The sequence below is a fragment of the Ctenopharyngodon idella genome, chromosome 18 (genome assembly GCF_019924925.1).
Source record: "Ctenopharyngodon idella isolate HZGC_01 chromosome 18, HZGC01, whole genome shotgun sequence".
In the NCBI taxonomy this organism is placed as follows: Eukaryota; Metazoa; Chordata; class Actinopteri; order Cypriniformes; family Xenocyprididae; genus Ctenopharyngodon; species Ctenopharyngodon idella.
Genome location: NC_067237.1, coordinates 7,227,558 through 7,244,633, shown reverse-complemented (window position 1 = coordinate 7,244,633; position 17,076 = coordinate 7,227,558). Strand labels below are relative to the sequence as shown.

At 36.4% G+C, this 17,076-nt stretch overlaps 1 protein-coding gene across 1 annotated transcript in view; it reads left to right on the top strand.

Moving 5' to 3' along the window:
• Nucleotides 1–16,314, top strand: part of LOC127500182 (transmembrane protein 255B) — a 33,296-nt gene extending 16,982 nt beyond the window's left edge. The window contains exons 5-10 of the mRNA XM_051871137.1: nucleotides 2,552–2,641; nucleotides 3,300–3,380; nucleotides 4,049–4,134; nucleotides 4,459–4,618; nucleotides 12,771–12,908; nucleotides 15,280–16,314. Of these exons, the coding sequence (XP_051727097.1) occupies nucleotides 2,552–2,641; nucleotides 3,300–3,380; nucleotides 4,049–4,134; nucleotides 4,459–4,618; nucleotides 12,771–12,908; nucleotides 15,280–15,432 (708 nt within the window). The 3' untranslated portion in view covers nucleotides 15,433–16,314. The remainder of the gene's footprint in view (nucleotides 1–2,551; nucleotides 2,642–3,299; nucleotides 3,381–4,048; nucleotides 4,135–4,458; nucleotides 4,619–12,770; nucleotides 12,909–15,279) is intronic.
• The last annotated feature ends 762 nt before the right edge of the window (nucleotides 16,315–17,076 follow it).

Here is a 17,076-nt window from a genome sequence, read left to right as displayed (position 1 = left end):
TTATAGGCTTTGGACAAGACAAAGACTGTGTGTATGTGCACATATATGAATGTGTATTTAAAAAGAAAGGTATTTGCAACAGTAAAGTTCATGTCAAATGAAGCTGTGTTTTAATGAATATTAGGGCTGTCGCGATTATTTAAGATGACTGATCATTGCACGTTTAAAATTTCAGCCATGCAAAAATATGCACTCTTCCAGTGCTTTAGTGTATTTAAAGGGTTAGTTCACCCAAAAATTAAAATTCTGTCATTAATTACTCACCCTCATGTCGTTCCACACCCGTAAGACCTTTGTTTATCTTCGAAACACAAATTAAGATATTTTTTGATAAAATCCGATTGCTCAGTGAGTCCTGCATTGCCAGCAAGTTCATTTCTTTTTTTTAATGCCCAGAAAGGTACTGAAAACATATTTAAAACAGTTCATGTGAGTACAGTGGTTCAACCTTAATGTTATGAAGCAACAAGAATACTTTTTGTGCGGCAAAAAAACTAAAAAACAAATAACCGACTTTATTCAACAATATCTAGTGATGGGCGATTTTAAAACACTGCTTCATGAAGCTTCGAAGCTTTACAAATCTTTTGTTTCGAATCAGTGGTTCAGAGCGTGTATTAAACTGCCAAAGTCACGTGAACCATTGAAATTTCGAAACACTTATGACGTAACGAAGCCTCTTTTACTGAAATCACGTGATTTTGTCAGTTTGAGATTGTTTAATACATGCTCCGAACCACTGATTCGAAACAAAAGATTCGCAAAGCTTTGAAGCTTCATGAAGCAGTGTTTTGAAATCGCCCATCACTAGATATTGTTGAATAAAGTTGTTTTTTTGTTGTTGTTGTGTTTTTTTTTTTTGCCGCACAAAAAGTATTCTTGTCGCTTCATAACATTAAGGTTGAACCACTGTAGTCACATGAACTGTTTTAAATATATGTTTAGTAGCTTTCTGGGCATTTGAAAGTGTAAATTAACTTGCTGTCAATGCAGGCCTCACTGAGCCATCAGATTTTATAAAAAAATATCTGAATTTGTGTTCCGAAGATGAACGAAGGCCTCAAGGGTGTGGAACAACATGAGGGCGAGTAATTCATTTTCATTTTTGGGTGAACTAACCCTTTAAGTGCTCCATGTTAATACACGTGGCATTAATATTAAAAATAATACTAATAAATGTACATTGTGAATGTAAAGTGGTCGAAGTGGGGCTAAAAGACAACAGTAATGCATAAATCTTTTAATGTATGGAATATTATTCATGTCATTCTACCCTGTGCAGTATTTGTTTACAAAGTCTTACACATTTTTTGTATAATTTAAAGTTGGAAGTGAATAAATGTCTTCTTAAGGTGAATGTGTGTTAAAGGATTAGTTCACTTCAGAATTAAATTTCCTGGTAATTTACTCACCCCCATGTCATCCAAGATGTTTATGTCTTTCTTTCTTCAGTCGAAAAGAAATTATGGTTTTTGAGGGAAAACATTCCAGGATTTTTCCATATAATGGACTTTAATGGCTACCAACGGGTTGAAGGTCCAAATTGCAGTTTCAGTGCAGCTTCAAAGTGCTCTACACAATCCCAGACGAGGAATAAGGGTCTTATCTAGCAAAACGATCTGTCATAAAAAAATGTTATAAAAAAATAAAAATGTATATACTTTTTAACCACAAATGCTCATCTTGCACTGCTCTGTGATGCGCCACGCATTACGTAATCACATTGGAAATGTGACGCGACGTAGGTATAAGTACCGCGGTAGGGTGAAAAACTCATTTTCTCCCCCAACTTCAAAATCATCCGACATCGTTGTTTTACCTTTTTTTTTGTGTTTTTTTTGTAAAGGGCGTTTGACTTAGTATTTGCATGTTTGCTTTGTAAACACTTGCACAGTACTTCCGCCTACGTCACGCGTGACCCTTTTGTTTTGCTAGATAAGACCCTTATTCCTCAGCTGGGATCGTGTAGAGCCCTTTGAAGCTGTGTTGAAACTACAATTTGGACCTTCAACACGTTGGTAGCCATTAAAGTCCACTATATGGAGAAAAATCCTGGAACGTTTTCCTCAAAAACCTTAATTTCTTTTCGACTGAAGAAAGAAAGACATAAACATCTTGGATGACATGGGGGTGAGTAAATTATCAGGAAATTTTATTTCTGAAGTGAACTAATCCTTTAAGCTTCATTGTAAATGACATTAACATTAGCGTTAGAGTATAAATTTATAGCAATTATTTGTATGAGAACAGGAAAAACTTCATGACCTTGACAACATTATAGGCTAATATATTCTTTGCATTTTGAAGGCCACATACAGCCTAGTGATTTAGAGCGTGAACATTGTAATACAATGCAATTTATACATTATTAATTATTCATTTTTTAATTAACAGAAAAAAAAATATTAATAAATTCTAAGAAATTAATATTTTTAAATATTTTGGGGAAAATGTATCAAAAATATGTAATATTGTTGGCATTTCTTTTGGTTCTTTGGTCAATCCAAATATATATTTGTATCTGTAATCCATTTTTCTTTTTTCTGTCCAGCTGGTTGCAGCCATTGTGTTCCTGAGTTTTGGTATCATTTCCAGCTTCCTGTGTCTTGTGGTTGATGGTGTTTTCATCTTACTCAACATTGTGAGTACATTAACCATTAACAATTTTGCATAAAAACCACCTTATCCGGCATTTACCATTTAGCAATGCTATAGCAACCAAAGGGTACTATATTGGAGATCTGCATTCTTGCATTTACACAATCATAAAATGTTCAGACCAGAAGCCCATTTCATGAACATAGCCAATATGAAAAGACTGTGTGAACTGGATTCAAATTAGACTAATCTACCTTTTTATGTAACTGACTTTTCAAAGTTACCAGGAGCCATGAAAAAAAAAAAATTAGACGACTAACTTGTAAGACTAAAGTCTAAACAGTTTATGCAACCAGTCACAGATTTCATTGTCAAAATACATCCAAGGGCTGCATTTGGAGGGATGAGGAAGTCACTGATCTCTGTGGATGCTGGCACTCTTTAGTACTTGTGTAAAAACTCAGAGGACAGATCATTTGTCTTAGCAGCATGGATGCGGCCCATAAAGAGAAGAATGATGGGATTGAGGGAATACTCTAGGTGTGGTGATAATAAAATCCCACTGTGAGCCTCTCCAAACAAAAGGCATTCTACTGTATCTTGTCACTCCAAAAAAGGAAATGTATTAAAGAAAAAAAAAAGGTAAAACATTTCCAAAGGAAAAAGACAAACTGAAGACATTTCTTACACTCTGTCAACAGGATATGCGTCCAATGAAGGCAGGAAGATGTCAGTTCTACACCAGTGGAAATAGTTACATCTATGAGAACTACTACGCTACAGTGAGTCAAAATCTCTATAGGTTTACATTTAGTTCTGTAAAATATCCCTTGTGAAAAAGAAGTGTGGTTCATTTTATTGAATGTGTAGGTGTAGTGTACTTCAGATCTTAAAAGAATAAGAAAGAACACTTTTATGACAGTTTTTAAACCCACTTAAGTACACTTCTAAGCTGACGTAATAATGTCAAATTAAAGTTTTTTTGAAAGTACATTTTAAATCATTTTTAGTCGTCTTTTGTCATGCTTATTCACTTATTTTGTATACTAAATCACATGTAAAGTACTTGATTGTAATTTTAACTGTAATGTGTTATTCAATATTACATTTAAACAGTTAATGTATTTCTCAAATGTACTAAATTGCAACTACATCATTACAAATGTCTCATTTGAAATATATTTAAATGCATGACATACAAGTTTCAATAGAAATGGCATTAAAGAATATTTTGGTTTACCATAAATGCTTCTCAGTACATATAGCAGTACACATATTTCAAATTCAGTACAATTAATTATAAAATTGCATATAAAGTTGTAATTAAGTTCTACTTAAATGTGTCAAAAAGTCTCTGGACCATTACATGCAGTTATTTAGCACCATAAATTATTATTATTAAAGTATATATATATATTTTATTTCTAAATGATGCTCAATTGTTTTGTAGGTTCCCTGTCAAGGACTAACAGAGTCCTGTAATATGAAAGTTCGCAGTGGAACGTGTTACTGTTGTGATTTGTATGATTGTGCCAAGTAAGTAATTCAAATATTTTTGAAGACACATACAAATACTTTAAAGAAACACTCATCAATAATACAATAAGAGATCTGCCCACTGCATGGCAAAAAAGAGAGCTAAGGCAAATATAACTATTATTATTCATATTTTGGGTAAAGGGTTTAAATTCCTAACTGTAAGTATTAAAAAGGAGCACATAACTCATTTCGCACCATTTGTGCATGGCATGAACCACTTAGACTTTCTTCAGAACATCTAGTTGCAATAAATTAGTTATTAATGTGAAATAGCACATAAACATGTAGTACCATGAATTTCCTGCTTGCTTTCTTTTCCAGTGGAGGATATCTGAACAATTACTATGAGTTTGTTGGTGTGCAGAGCTGTCAGGAGGTCCTTTCTCTGTATGTTCTCCTCTGGATCCTAACCACCCTCAACCTGCTGGCCTTCGTGTTTGGAATCCTTACCACTGCTGTACTGGGAAGTTTCAAAGACATGGTGAGTCACTAAGTGAATCTTAGAAAGAGAAACAAAGAAAAAGAGTACTCTGCAGTAGAACTGTGCACCATTCAGAATTTGTTTTTAAACTTCAATTAAATTTTAGTCAATTTCTTAAAATATGAATTTTGTCCATCCATGATCTGCCCAACTTAAAGGGATAGTTCACCCAAAAATGAAAATTATCCCATGATTTACTCACCCTCAAGTCATCCTAGGTGTATATGACTATCTTCTTTCAGACGAACACAATCGGAGATATATTTAAAAATATACTTAGTCCTCCAAGGTTTATAATGGTTGTGAATGGCTGCCCATATTTTGAAGACAAGAAAAATGCATCCGCTTCATTGCGGGCTCTGCAAAAGTGTGCATCGAGGGTGCAAATCGGCCGCAAAGGAGGTACTTCCTTTCTGAAACTTAAAGGGTTAGTTCACCCAAAAATTCTGTCATTACTCACCCTCATGTCGTTCCACACCCGTAAGACCTTCTTTCCTCTTCAGAATGAAAATTAAGATATTTTTGATGAAATCCAAGAACTCTCTGACTCAATAGACAGCAATTTAACCACCACTTTCAATGTCTAGAAAGGTACTAAAGACATCGTTAAAATAGTCAACATGACTGCAGTGGTTCAACCTTAATTTTATGAATTGACCAGAATACTTTTTGTGTGCAAAAATAAAACAAAAATAACGACTTTATTCATCTTCTGTGTCATTCTCCTATGCTGTTTACATCCAGCACTTCCAGGTTCTACGTCAGAACGCCGGCTCAGTATTGGCCGACGCTGTTCACATGAGCAGCACGACGCATGCGTGTGATGCTGACGCAGGAGCCGGCCAATAATGATTCGGCGTTCTGACATAGAACCTGGAAGCACTGAACGTAAACAGCGTAAGAGACACAGAAGAGAAGATATTGAGTAATTAATGACAGAATTTTCATTTTTAGGTGAACTAATCCTTTAAAATAACAAATGGGACACCCTATGGTCTTGTGCACTTAACAGACACACACACAGCAGCCAATATAAGTCCATAAGACCGCAAGTGCACATTAAGTGTGCCATTTGGGACAGGGCCTTAGTAATAGTGCGTTAAGCCGCAAAGAAGAACTCAGTTCAGTACACACACACTGTCTGTAACAGGGACAAGCGAAGTATGCTTTGGGATTTGGGTGTCTGCTATCTAAAATAGCTAAAATTGTCATGTTGTCAAAAAACAAAACAAGGTAATATAAAGTAATATGTGTGTTTGCTGATGTTCTCTTTAGACAAAGCGAGAGAGGGGAATGAATAAGCACTTCTAGACAGTAAGAAGACAACAAATCTATTTTACAGGATTTTAATTGTTTCATCATTTCCTCAGAACTGTAATCCATATATTACAATGCTGCTTTCACATCATATGCCAACATCCTGCATATCTGGCATGTGTTTAACTAAACGTGACATTTTCAAATTAGAAAGAAAGAGAAAGTTTGTGTGATCTCTCGGGAATCTGTAGTGACATTCATTTGTTTGTGCTTTTGTTTATTTATTAAAGCAGAAAACAGCTGCAGAGAGATTTGCACTTTGTTTCCAGTAATCCTTCAGCGTTGAAGGATGGGAAATTCATCATATTTATGAATTGTCCTTTCCTGTAGGAAAGTAAATCTTGGCCTAAACGCAGATGTTTGGCTGACCAAAACGGATTCTGCTGAAGGATGTTTGTGTATTTGTCTTTTTCCTTGATGCGAACAAGCTTTCTAGTTTCTCCTGTAAATGGAAATGCAGAACATAATGCTGCTATCACCATGTTTGACTGATGGTGTTACCTAAGAGGAGGGCTTTATTTGATTTTGTGCCAAGAATATAGTGCTTGGCTAAGAGAACAAAAAAGCAACAATTTAAATCATCCATGGCAATTTTTTTTTTTTTTTTTTTTTTTTGAGATGACATGTGAAGGATGCTCTAGTGCTCTGGTTAATCCCAAGGCACACCTTTGTAGATATGAGACTCCCAAGGCACATTTTGCATGTGTATTTATATATACATATATATATATATATATATTGCAAGCTTTTAAAAAGGTCAGTATAAAATGAAGAACAGTGAAACACAAGCAATAGAACAAAGAGGGTTTTAAATAATTCAGCCATCACTGATTTGCTTTCTTTTTCAATATTGCTGCGACAAGTTTCGCATTTACACTGCACTTAATACAATCTATTTTGACATATTAGATCCTCTGTCCTTTCCGTTGTTATGGTTAGTCATCCCAAATTTTGGTCCAATGCATTCATTAGACAAAAATTCAGTAGTGTATATTAGAGAAGCTTGCAGACTGTCCTCCAAAAAAAAAAACGACCCTATAGGTCATTTTTCAAGCACCTTATTACGACCTATATTTATGTTTTAAAGTCATGCGCTCTCTAGCTGGCGTAAAAATAACGACAGTGTCGTGTTATGTCTGTCGTCATGAAATGACGTATGACTGTAGTTACCAATCAAAATGCATGTTCATATAAATGTAGTGTGTGGACTTTTTACACCATTTGTCCTATTTCCATTTTTTATTAATGACTACACCCATCCCACCCCTAAACCTACCCTTAGTGATTTATAGTGCATATACACTTTATGAGCACATGCATTCCCTGGGATCGAACCCACAATCGCATGATCACATGATTGCATATTGTTATATATTGCAATGCTCTGCCAATTGAGCTATGTGAAACCTGAAATATGACACAGATAAAAGGGAACAATGCATTAAAATGAAAGTGTCCTGTTGTCGATAGGGGTGCAACTTTAGCAAACGCTCCTATGGGTCGTATTTCAGGGAAGTGACAAACGACCTATATAGGCGTATTGGTTGGAGGACATGTTGGAAGCTTGAGGTATGATGACATATACTTCTGTAAATAAATATAAATTCATCCTTTTATTTAATGTGTATGTAATTCAAGTGCATTTATATAAATATTAAGATATTATTTAATGCTGCAGTCCGTAAGTTTTGCCTCTTTGTCGCCATCTCTGTTTGAAACCTGCAATTGCAGATTTTTGTGGAATTATCATCTTTACGTAGGATGAATCTGTTTGTCAGTCAGTCACCACATCGGTGTAAATACTGTACTTTGAAATCACAGATTCTGCGTCTTGGAAGTATGACCAAAAATTTCACTGGAAAATGTCATCTGAACAAGTAAATAACTACTTTTGTTCTGACCAACTGAGAAAAAACAATAAATCGCGCTGCCAATGTTGATTAAATCTAACGATCGCTTAGCTCGGATCATGTCAAACCGTGCAAATTATTATTATTGTTATACTTTGTTCTCAAATTGTTAATGTTAACAACATCAGCATTGCGTGACTATCCCCCGGTTTCACAGACAAGGCTTAATCCCAGACTAAAATGCATGTTTGAGCTGTTTCAACTGAAAGCAACTTAAAATATGTCAGGGCCATTGTTTTGTCTCAAGATGCACACAAGTAATGTTTTTTTCTAGTGTATGTTTATAAAAGCTACTTAAATATCCTAATTGAACTAAGGCCTAATCCTGGCTTAGGCTAAGCCCTGTCTGTGAAACCGGGCCTATGTGTATTTAGTGTGTTTTAGAGTTACCTGTAGAGTTCAATTTCTGTAGCCACTCCACAGTCTGAAGTCTTTTGCTTTTGACTACGGGTGAATCTCCAGTCACTGATGATTGCATTTACGTTTCTGGATTACAATCCGCCATCAAAATGATAAGTTTAATTATTGCAGCTGCTGTGAGAAAAGGCTATAAATGATCTGCCATCCTCACATGTGATATAGCCTACCAGCTGGGACTCATTCTCTATGTAAACAGACGTGACGTAATGACGCAAAGACGAACTGCTGCATGCTTGAATTTCCTGCGGAAACCCACCAGTACCATCCGAATTACAAAATATTATTACAAGCTTACCGTTGTGAATCGGGCTAAGGTAAGGAGGTAGTTTTGAACACTGGCTGGTTATGTACTTGCTCAAAAATTTATTTTGAAAAATTTTTAACCAAAAAAAGTTACGGGCTGCAGCTTTAATTAATATAAATTGTCATATTTAAAAGTGCTAAACTGTGTGTGAAAATAAATGTAATTTGGTTATATTAGACCTGTAATTCATTTGATAAAATACCAGGATAGGAACTGAGAACCACTGGAATACTGTAACTGAACATTTTTTTAATGCATCATCTTAATGAATTTAGGCCTTTTTGCACAACATCCTGGGTAAAACAACATATTATTAACACTTCCACCCTGGTAATAACTACAGAGATCAGTACATGAAATGACAGATGAACTCAAACATTGTTTAGAAATCTAATCTCATATGAATAGTGCTGAAGACACAGATGTTCTTCTGGGAACACTTCTGCAAAAGAATGAAAAACAGCTACCTACATTAGTCCAATTTTTCACAAAGGTCGAAAGAGTGCTGCTTTGAAGACTTTAAGAGGGACAATATTGGACCGCATATCACATAAAACACTGCATATCTGTCGGACCGCTGGAAGGGCTTTTTTAAATCTGTCAGCAGAGCACAATGAAGAGAAACTTCTGGGTTTATTTTTGACGTGAATTATCCTCCTGGAGGTAAATCTCTGAAGTGTTGAAGACAATGTAAATGTTTGGACGGTTTCTGCTTATTCTGCTAAATATTTCTGACACTGTGTATTCATACCCTCAACTCAGTACTTAGCTGAAGCACCTTTACAACTCCAAGTCTTTTTTGGTATGATGCAACAAGCTTTGCACATCTGCATTTGGGAATTTTCTGCCATTCTTCTCTGCAGATCCTCTCAATCTCTGTCAGTTTGGATGGGGACTGTTAGTGGACACACAGCCATTTTCAGGTTTCTCCACAGATGTTCGATTGGGTTTAAGTTTGGGCTCTACCTGTGCTGTGTGCTTAGGGTCATTGTCCTGTTGGAAGGTGAACCTTCTGCCTAGTCAAGGTTTTGAATGCTCTGGACCAGGTTTTCATTAAGGATATCTCTATATAGCTTTCCTTCTACCCTGACAAGTCCCCCAGTCCCTGCCACTGAAAAACATGGCCACAGCATGATGCTGCCAACACCATGATTTATCGTTGGGATGGTATTGTGCAGGTGATGATTGGTGCCTGTTTTCCTCCAGACATGACGCTTGGAACTGAGGTTCATCAGACCAGAGAATCTTGTTTCTCACAGTCTGAGAGAGTCCTTTAGGTGATTTTTTTTTTTTTTTTCCTGGACACTCTGCCATAAAGCACAGACCGGTGGAGTGATGCAATGATATTTGTCCTTATTTGTCCTTTAAGTTGTCTTAAAGTTTCTTCCATTTCCATATACTGTATGAACATGGAGCTCAACCAGAGTGACCATCAGCTTCTTGGTCACCACTCTTACCAAGGTTCTTCTCCATTGATTGCTCAGTTTGGCCAGGAGGCCAGCTCTAGGAAGAGTCCTGGTTGTTCCAGACTTCTTCCATTAAAGGGTTAGTTCACCCAAAAATGAAAATAATGTCATTTATTACTCACCCTCATGCCGTTCCACACCCGTAAAGGCCGGAACACACCAAGACGACGCCGACGAACTAGTGGCGACGAAAGCAGACTGCGGGGTTGGCTCACGTCGGCAGTGTCTGTGTCCAAAGTTGCCCTGACACACCAAACCGGCACTCGACACCCGACGGCCAAGTAGCACATCATTCTGCGCCTGCGCAAGATGAAATGCATTTCCGTACCAGCAGGTGGCAGTAGCTGAACGGCCAATCAGAATGATCAGATGGCCCGACGGACCGACGAGCTCCGACGCCGATTCAACATTTCAAATTGGCCAAAAAAAAGCCGACGAGGACCAACTTCAGCCGACGGTGCGGAACACACTGAGAAAACTTAGTCGGCCGACGAACAAAAACTGCCCGACGGCCGACCGTCAGCTTGGTGTGTTCCGGCCTTAAGACCTTCGTTAATCTTCGAAACACAAATTAAGATATTTTTGTTGAAATCCGATGGCTTAGTGAGGCCTGCATAGCCAGCAATGACATTTCCTCTCTCAAGATCCATAAAGGTACTAAAAACATATTTAAATCAATTCATGTGAGTACAGTGGTTCAATATTAATATTATAAAGCGACGAGAATATTTGCCAAAAATGATTCATAACGCTCCGAAGCTTCCTGAAGCAGTGTTTTGAAATCGGCCATCACTAAATAAGTTGTTATTTTGTTTTTTTGCCGCACCAAAAATATTCTCGTCGCTTATTAATATATTAATATTGAACCACTGTACTCACATGAACAGATTTAAATATGTTTTTAGTACATTAATGGATCTTGAGAGAGGAAATGTTATTGCTGGCGATGCAGGCCTCACGGAGCCATCAGATTTCAACAAAAATATCTCAATTTGTGTTCCGAAGATTAACGAAGGCCTTACGGGTGTGGAACGGCATGAGGGTGAGTAATTAATGACATAATTTTCATTTTTGGGTGAACTAACCCTTTAAGGATTATTGAGGCTACATGCTTCCCTGAACTTTCAATGCAGCAGAATTTTTTTTTGTACTCTTCCCCTGATCTGTCTTGACACAATCCTTTCACTGAGCTCTGCAGCCCACTCCTGTGACCTCATGGCTTGGTTTTTGCTCTGATATGCATTTTCAGATGTTTGACCCTTTATTGACAGGTGCGTGCCTTACCAAATCATGTCCATTCAATTGAATTTAACATAGGTTAACTCCAATCGAAGTGTAGAAACATCTTAAAGATGATCCAGCGAAATTGAAATGCCACTTGAAAGTGTCCCAGAAAATGAATACTTATTTTTAATAAGTTTAAAGGTTTTTTGTCATTATGGGGTGTGGTGTGTAGATTGGTGTGAAAAAAGTTATTTTAAGCAGCTGCAACAACAAAATGTGAAAAAATAAAAAATAAATAAATAAAATAAAGAGGTAAGAATACTTTTGCAAGGCACTGTACTTATACAAATGTGTATGAAAGTAACATGATATTGCAGATTCTAGACATACAGATTTCTTTGACCAAGTGGATTCATTTTAGTATGCTGAGATCGTTGTAACAATTATTTTAAACAGGTCTCACAATGTTTAATTGTGTTCAGTGTTGGTTTGTGATTGAACTTTTTTTAAACAGTGTTTAATTTTGTCTTAAACGTTTGAGGATTGCGATATATTGAATTGGAGGTTTTGGCTTTGTGTTTATCGTTTTGATTAATGTGGTATTGCTTTCAGGAAATGTGTCTCAGCAATTGAGGGAAACTGTGCCAATTCAGCTGGCGGCTGAATAAATGTTCCCCATGATGGGCATTTGGGTTAAATGGCTTACATGAAAAAGTTACAATGTGGATTTATGAAGGCTTAAAAGACTGCATACAATGGGCTGTTTTTATGTTGATGTTTATCCAATTTTATTACTTTTAAATACCTTTTTTAAGACATTTCAAAATTTAAGACCTGCACAATCACTTCAATCACAATAATTTTCCTCTTCAGTATTCTTGTCTTGTTTTCCATTACAAATATCTAAACATCCTTAAATCAAGATACAATGACTTGAAAAGCAAAATAACATAAGTGTTGTTTTCTGAAAAATGTATCAAACTCAAGTGACTTTATGCTTAAAACAAGAAAAAATATCTGCCAATGAGTTAAGCAAAATAAACTTGTTTTCCCTTTAAATTAAGTTTCTTTTTCTGACCCCACTTTTCTTGTTTTAAACTCACTTAATTTAGATCAGTTTTTTCAGAAAACAAGATGATATTTTAAGTCATTTTGTTTCTCAAGAATGTTTAGACAGTTGTAAAGGAAACCAAGACAAAAATACTGAGGAAGAACATCATTTTTTTTGCAGTGCAGGATCAAAACAGATTATGTTTTTGCATATAAATAAAATTAAAACATAATTCCGTTGGCTCCTATGTGAATACACAAATTCTTCCTGCTCAACAGAAATACATGAATAAACAATGGGCCCTTTTCACAGTTCTGGGATTGGAATGCAGAAGTAAACTATACTTTCTGGGGCAATTGAGAAACTGTTTTTGGTAAATATTCTATTGAAAATGCATATGGCAACCAGAGATGATGCTTACAGTTTTTTTTTTTTGTTTTTTTTTTTTTCTTCCCGGCAGAGGAATGGGGTGGTCGGTTTTGATGTGTCCAAGTGGGGAGGTTCATCTCTGTTCTCTTTTGATGGGGCCAACTGTTCATCCCCCACTGCACCCCTGCTAACAGACCCTAACACACACACAGGACACCAGCTCTACCCGGTCAGTTCATCACACTCACACACACACACACACAGAGAGAGAGAGATTCAGCTCATGGTCTTTTATGGTATGGTATGATCATATGGTATGATTCAGTTAAATCTGCAGACTTTTGTGCTCCATAAAATTAGTGTTAAACTCTCTATCAAATCCCCTGGTGATGCAGTACTCACAGAATGATCCCAGTCCAAAATCCCACAGCATTCCCTTATAAAACTGTGCCTAAGTACACTGATCCTTGGGCTTGTCCCGATCACACCCCTGCCCTGCCGAGAACGCCAGCCAGAAGTCCAACCAATCCCAGATCATGGATCTCCCAGCACCCTCACCCCTGTTGAGTGATCTGGAGTTGCTCTTGGAAGCATCACTGCAAAAGTTCCTCTGGCCAACTTAAACACATTGCTAAGCATCAGATATTAGCTATGGTCATCATGAACACAACAAATAAGCTAAAACAATAGTATAATATGGCTTAAGTTAAAAATGGTCACTGAGGAAATCAGCATAGATAAACAGCCATTGGACCGTGTTGTTCATCATAAACAAGCCATATGAACATTATACAACACTCTCATAAATCAAGGTTCTTTATTGGCACCTTTGGTTCTATGAAGAACTTTTGAAGAGGTCATATTTTGTCCTTTTACAAAGTCTTGATTTTGTTTAGTTTTTTTGCTCTACTAGAATAGGTTTTCATGCTTGAATGTTCAAAAACCACATTATTTTTCACATATTTTACATTGTGGCAGCACCTGTCTTCCCATGCTGTCATTAACGTTCTGAAGTGCATTTCCCAAAAACATCGTCCAGCTATGTTCGCAAGTTCTGTTGTTATCAGCATAGTTTAACGAGTCGGTGTTTCCCAAAACCATAGTTCCAACGAACATTCGCAAACAGCATCGCAAGGTTGTGTGGTTGAAACAACAGTTATCGACCTGTGGTTAGAAGCATATTTTCTTGTTTGCATGACATGTGGATTTAATAAATCCTTATCTTGAGCAAAATAAGCAACTACGACTGAATCTGAAAATAAAGCCGAATAACTGAGTAAAATAAGAATTAGGGCCAGATTTACTAAACAGGGCAAATTAGCGTGAGAGTGCAATTCCAAAAAAGTGCAGATGGGAGTGGAAAGTTCTGCGCGTGATCTACTAACAACGCGCAAATTAAAGAACACAGACGCAGTCGGATCCTTTCCATAATGACTAACGCAATCTACCAAGAGCAGTACAAATTAGCGTCTGGTTTAAGACATGCTTTTTTTTGGGCAGTAAATAATAGAGCAAATACCAGTAAATTGACTAGCGCAAACCTTAGTAAATCACCTTGCATGATTCATTTAAATACTCTCTTCCCATAAATTTTGCGTCTGAAAGGGAAACTCTTACAAATGCATATGCAATAAGGTCAGCCACAAAAATAACTGTCCACGCCTGTGTCACTGTGTTTTTTAATGCCAAAAGATTACGGGTTTGCGCTGGTGTTAGTAAATCTGGCCCTTAGTCCTCAGATGCCATGTCTGTAGTTTTTTAGCAAATATTCTAGCATTAATTCTATCTCAAATGGATTCATTGAAAGAAGTCATCGCTCCACCACATGTGTTTACATCATTAAACAATGTGGTTGAATGACAGATTTGCGACAGTACTGTTCGGTAAACAGTCTATTTGATTTCTTGAACCATGCATCGTACTATGGTAGTTAAGCAGCGAGTTACGTCGTTGTACAGGAAACAAGTTTCAACACTACTAACGCAACTCAACCCGACCTCGCCTCTTTATTTTGCATATGCCTTTGGTGGGAATTATTTAAATGAGGACGTTCCAGGAAGAAAGACTACAATGGAAGCATTTCAGGAAGTTCAGAAACAGTGCTTACTGATATAGAGAATAACTCACTTTGGAGTGACTTTGTGCTTTGTAACTTTGGAGACCTTTTTCATGCTCAAACTGTCAGCAACATTACACACTAAAGAAAGTTGAAAATGTAAAAATGCATAATACGACCCCTTTAACACTGAAATCTTTCCACTGCACAAAAGGTTCTTTATAGTGAAAAAGTTCTTTAGATGATTAAATTCTTCTTCAGACTAAGAAAAAAAATGGTTCTTTTAAGAACTGTTTACATTAGGAACCTATTGGAAACTTTATTTTTTAATGGGAATGAGCAGCTCACATAGACAACATCTCATTTTGGCCTGAAATCCAAGACAATTCCAGAATCTACAATCTAAACGAGACTGTGGAATCTCTGCACGTTTCGCTTCATCAAATGTTTTGGAGCTGTTCATTTAAATTTAAAATTTATAAATTTAAACGCTGAAAAGATTAATTTCACCTTGAAGTAATTATTTTCTCCATGTTTCTTCCAGAGAGCATCACTTTATGTTTCTCCAGCAGCACCTGCAGGATCTAGTGTATCTCCAGGAGGATCATCAGATGCATCCCATGTACAGCCCAACCCTCCTCCCTTCGCCCCCCTCTACAACCTGCTACCCTACAAGACCTCCAGCTTCTCAGCTTAGAACATCTGGATCCAAACCAAAAGACATTTAGACTGAACTCCCCTTAAACACAACATGACATCGAAGTGGACTGTTTGCTTTCTGAATAAATGTCCTTTGTCTTATTGTGCAAGATTCATCACTGTATGTTATTCTCAAGAAAAACAGGTTGTTTTCATCAGAATGTCTTTTACATTCTTCACCTCTGTAACAACTTTTTTTTCTGCTGCAAGCCTGTGTAGATGGGGAAAATAATACTAACTAATTGTATTTTTCTACTTGATCAAACATGATCAAACCCTGAAGGATAAATGAAGTCCCACTATTCTATTTTAGTTGTCAATTTTAGACATTTACTGAAGAAATGCATTGCTAATTACATTTCATGTTGTCTTTAAGGTGATATTAAGATGCAGAATTAGAGTCTAGTTCTGACTATGACTGCAGTATATACAGTAAATACAATTTTGATATATCATATTATAACAGGGCTAATTTAAAAACAATTACACTAAGGACTAATTACAATCAGTTGTAGACTGTCTCAGTTTGAACTAACTTCACCACTGACTAACTTTAATTCTCATCAATCTGTTTTATTCTGTCATACTTCAAAATCACGGTCATTTATTTCATCTTCTTGAGAACTTGAGGATAGAAACAGACCTTCAAAATTCCAGTCTGGATGTATATGATGTGTGAATGTTTCTTTTGATAAAGGTGAATTGTTGTTTTTATCTAATGTTTTATGTCTTTTATACTTAAAAGTGGTACTTTTATTTTAATTATATATATATATATATATTGTTTTCAAGTCAGGGCATTTTCCCCATGTTTAAGAAGCAGTTCATATTTTATACCAAAGGTTATGTACTTGGCAGTAAAATAAAAAACTTTACATGATTCAAAACTACTGTACTATATCCACACTGAAACTCCACAGTTAATTTACCTCAATGCCAGGTTAAGATGTCTAATCAAATAAGACTGAAATGACTCAAAATAACTGCATTATGAATATCTTAGATTTTGAGAGGACACTAAAAACAGGACACATAAATCTGTCAGCAGGTCAATGTTCTGTTCATTGAACTCCATAAATAGACCTCGTTAGCTGATGTCATATATTTTAAAGCATTACCTGAGATGTCCCCCTGTGAAAGCTGAAATATATTTATGTTATGCTGATGCTTTATGGTTTATTTCTAAAGAAAGATAAAAATGCTCTACATAGGTATACGTTATCCTGTTACTTTCTGCATACTTCGTGTTGCAAGAAAATACAGGACCATTTACATTTACTCAATACAGGAGTTTTAATTAGCCTACACAAATCATTTTAGGCTTATTCTAAATTAATGAATCAAAAGTGATACTGCTTTGCAGGAGCAATATTACAGGAATAGTTGGCCTAAAGTAAAATTCTGCCATTTACGTATCTCTCCAAACCTTAGACATGTTTGCCAATTTTCAACCAGTTTTGATTTGTAAGTCGGTAGTATAGGTAAATGGTGTGTACTCTTACTCCATGTTACCTGCACCCAGATCTCCCGGTTTATTAGTCAGCCATAGTCCACCAGATGACGTATTTTGGCTTTTGCTCAAACTATAGATCATACTTCTGCATTTTTCTAGCACCACCCACTGACAGTCGGATCGAGCCCA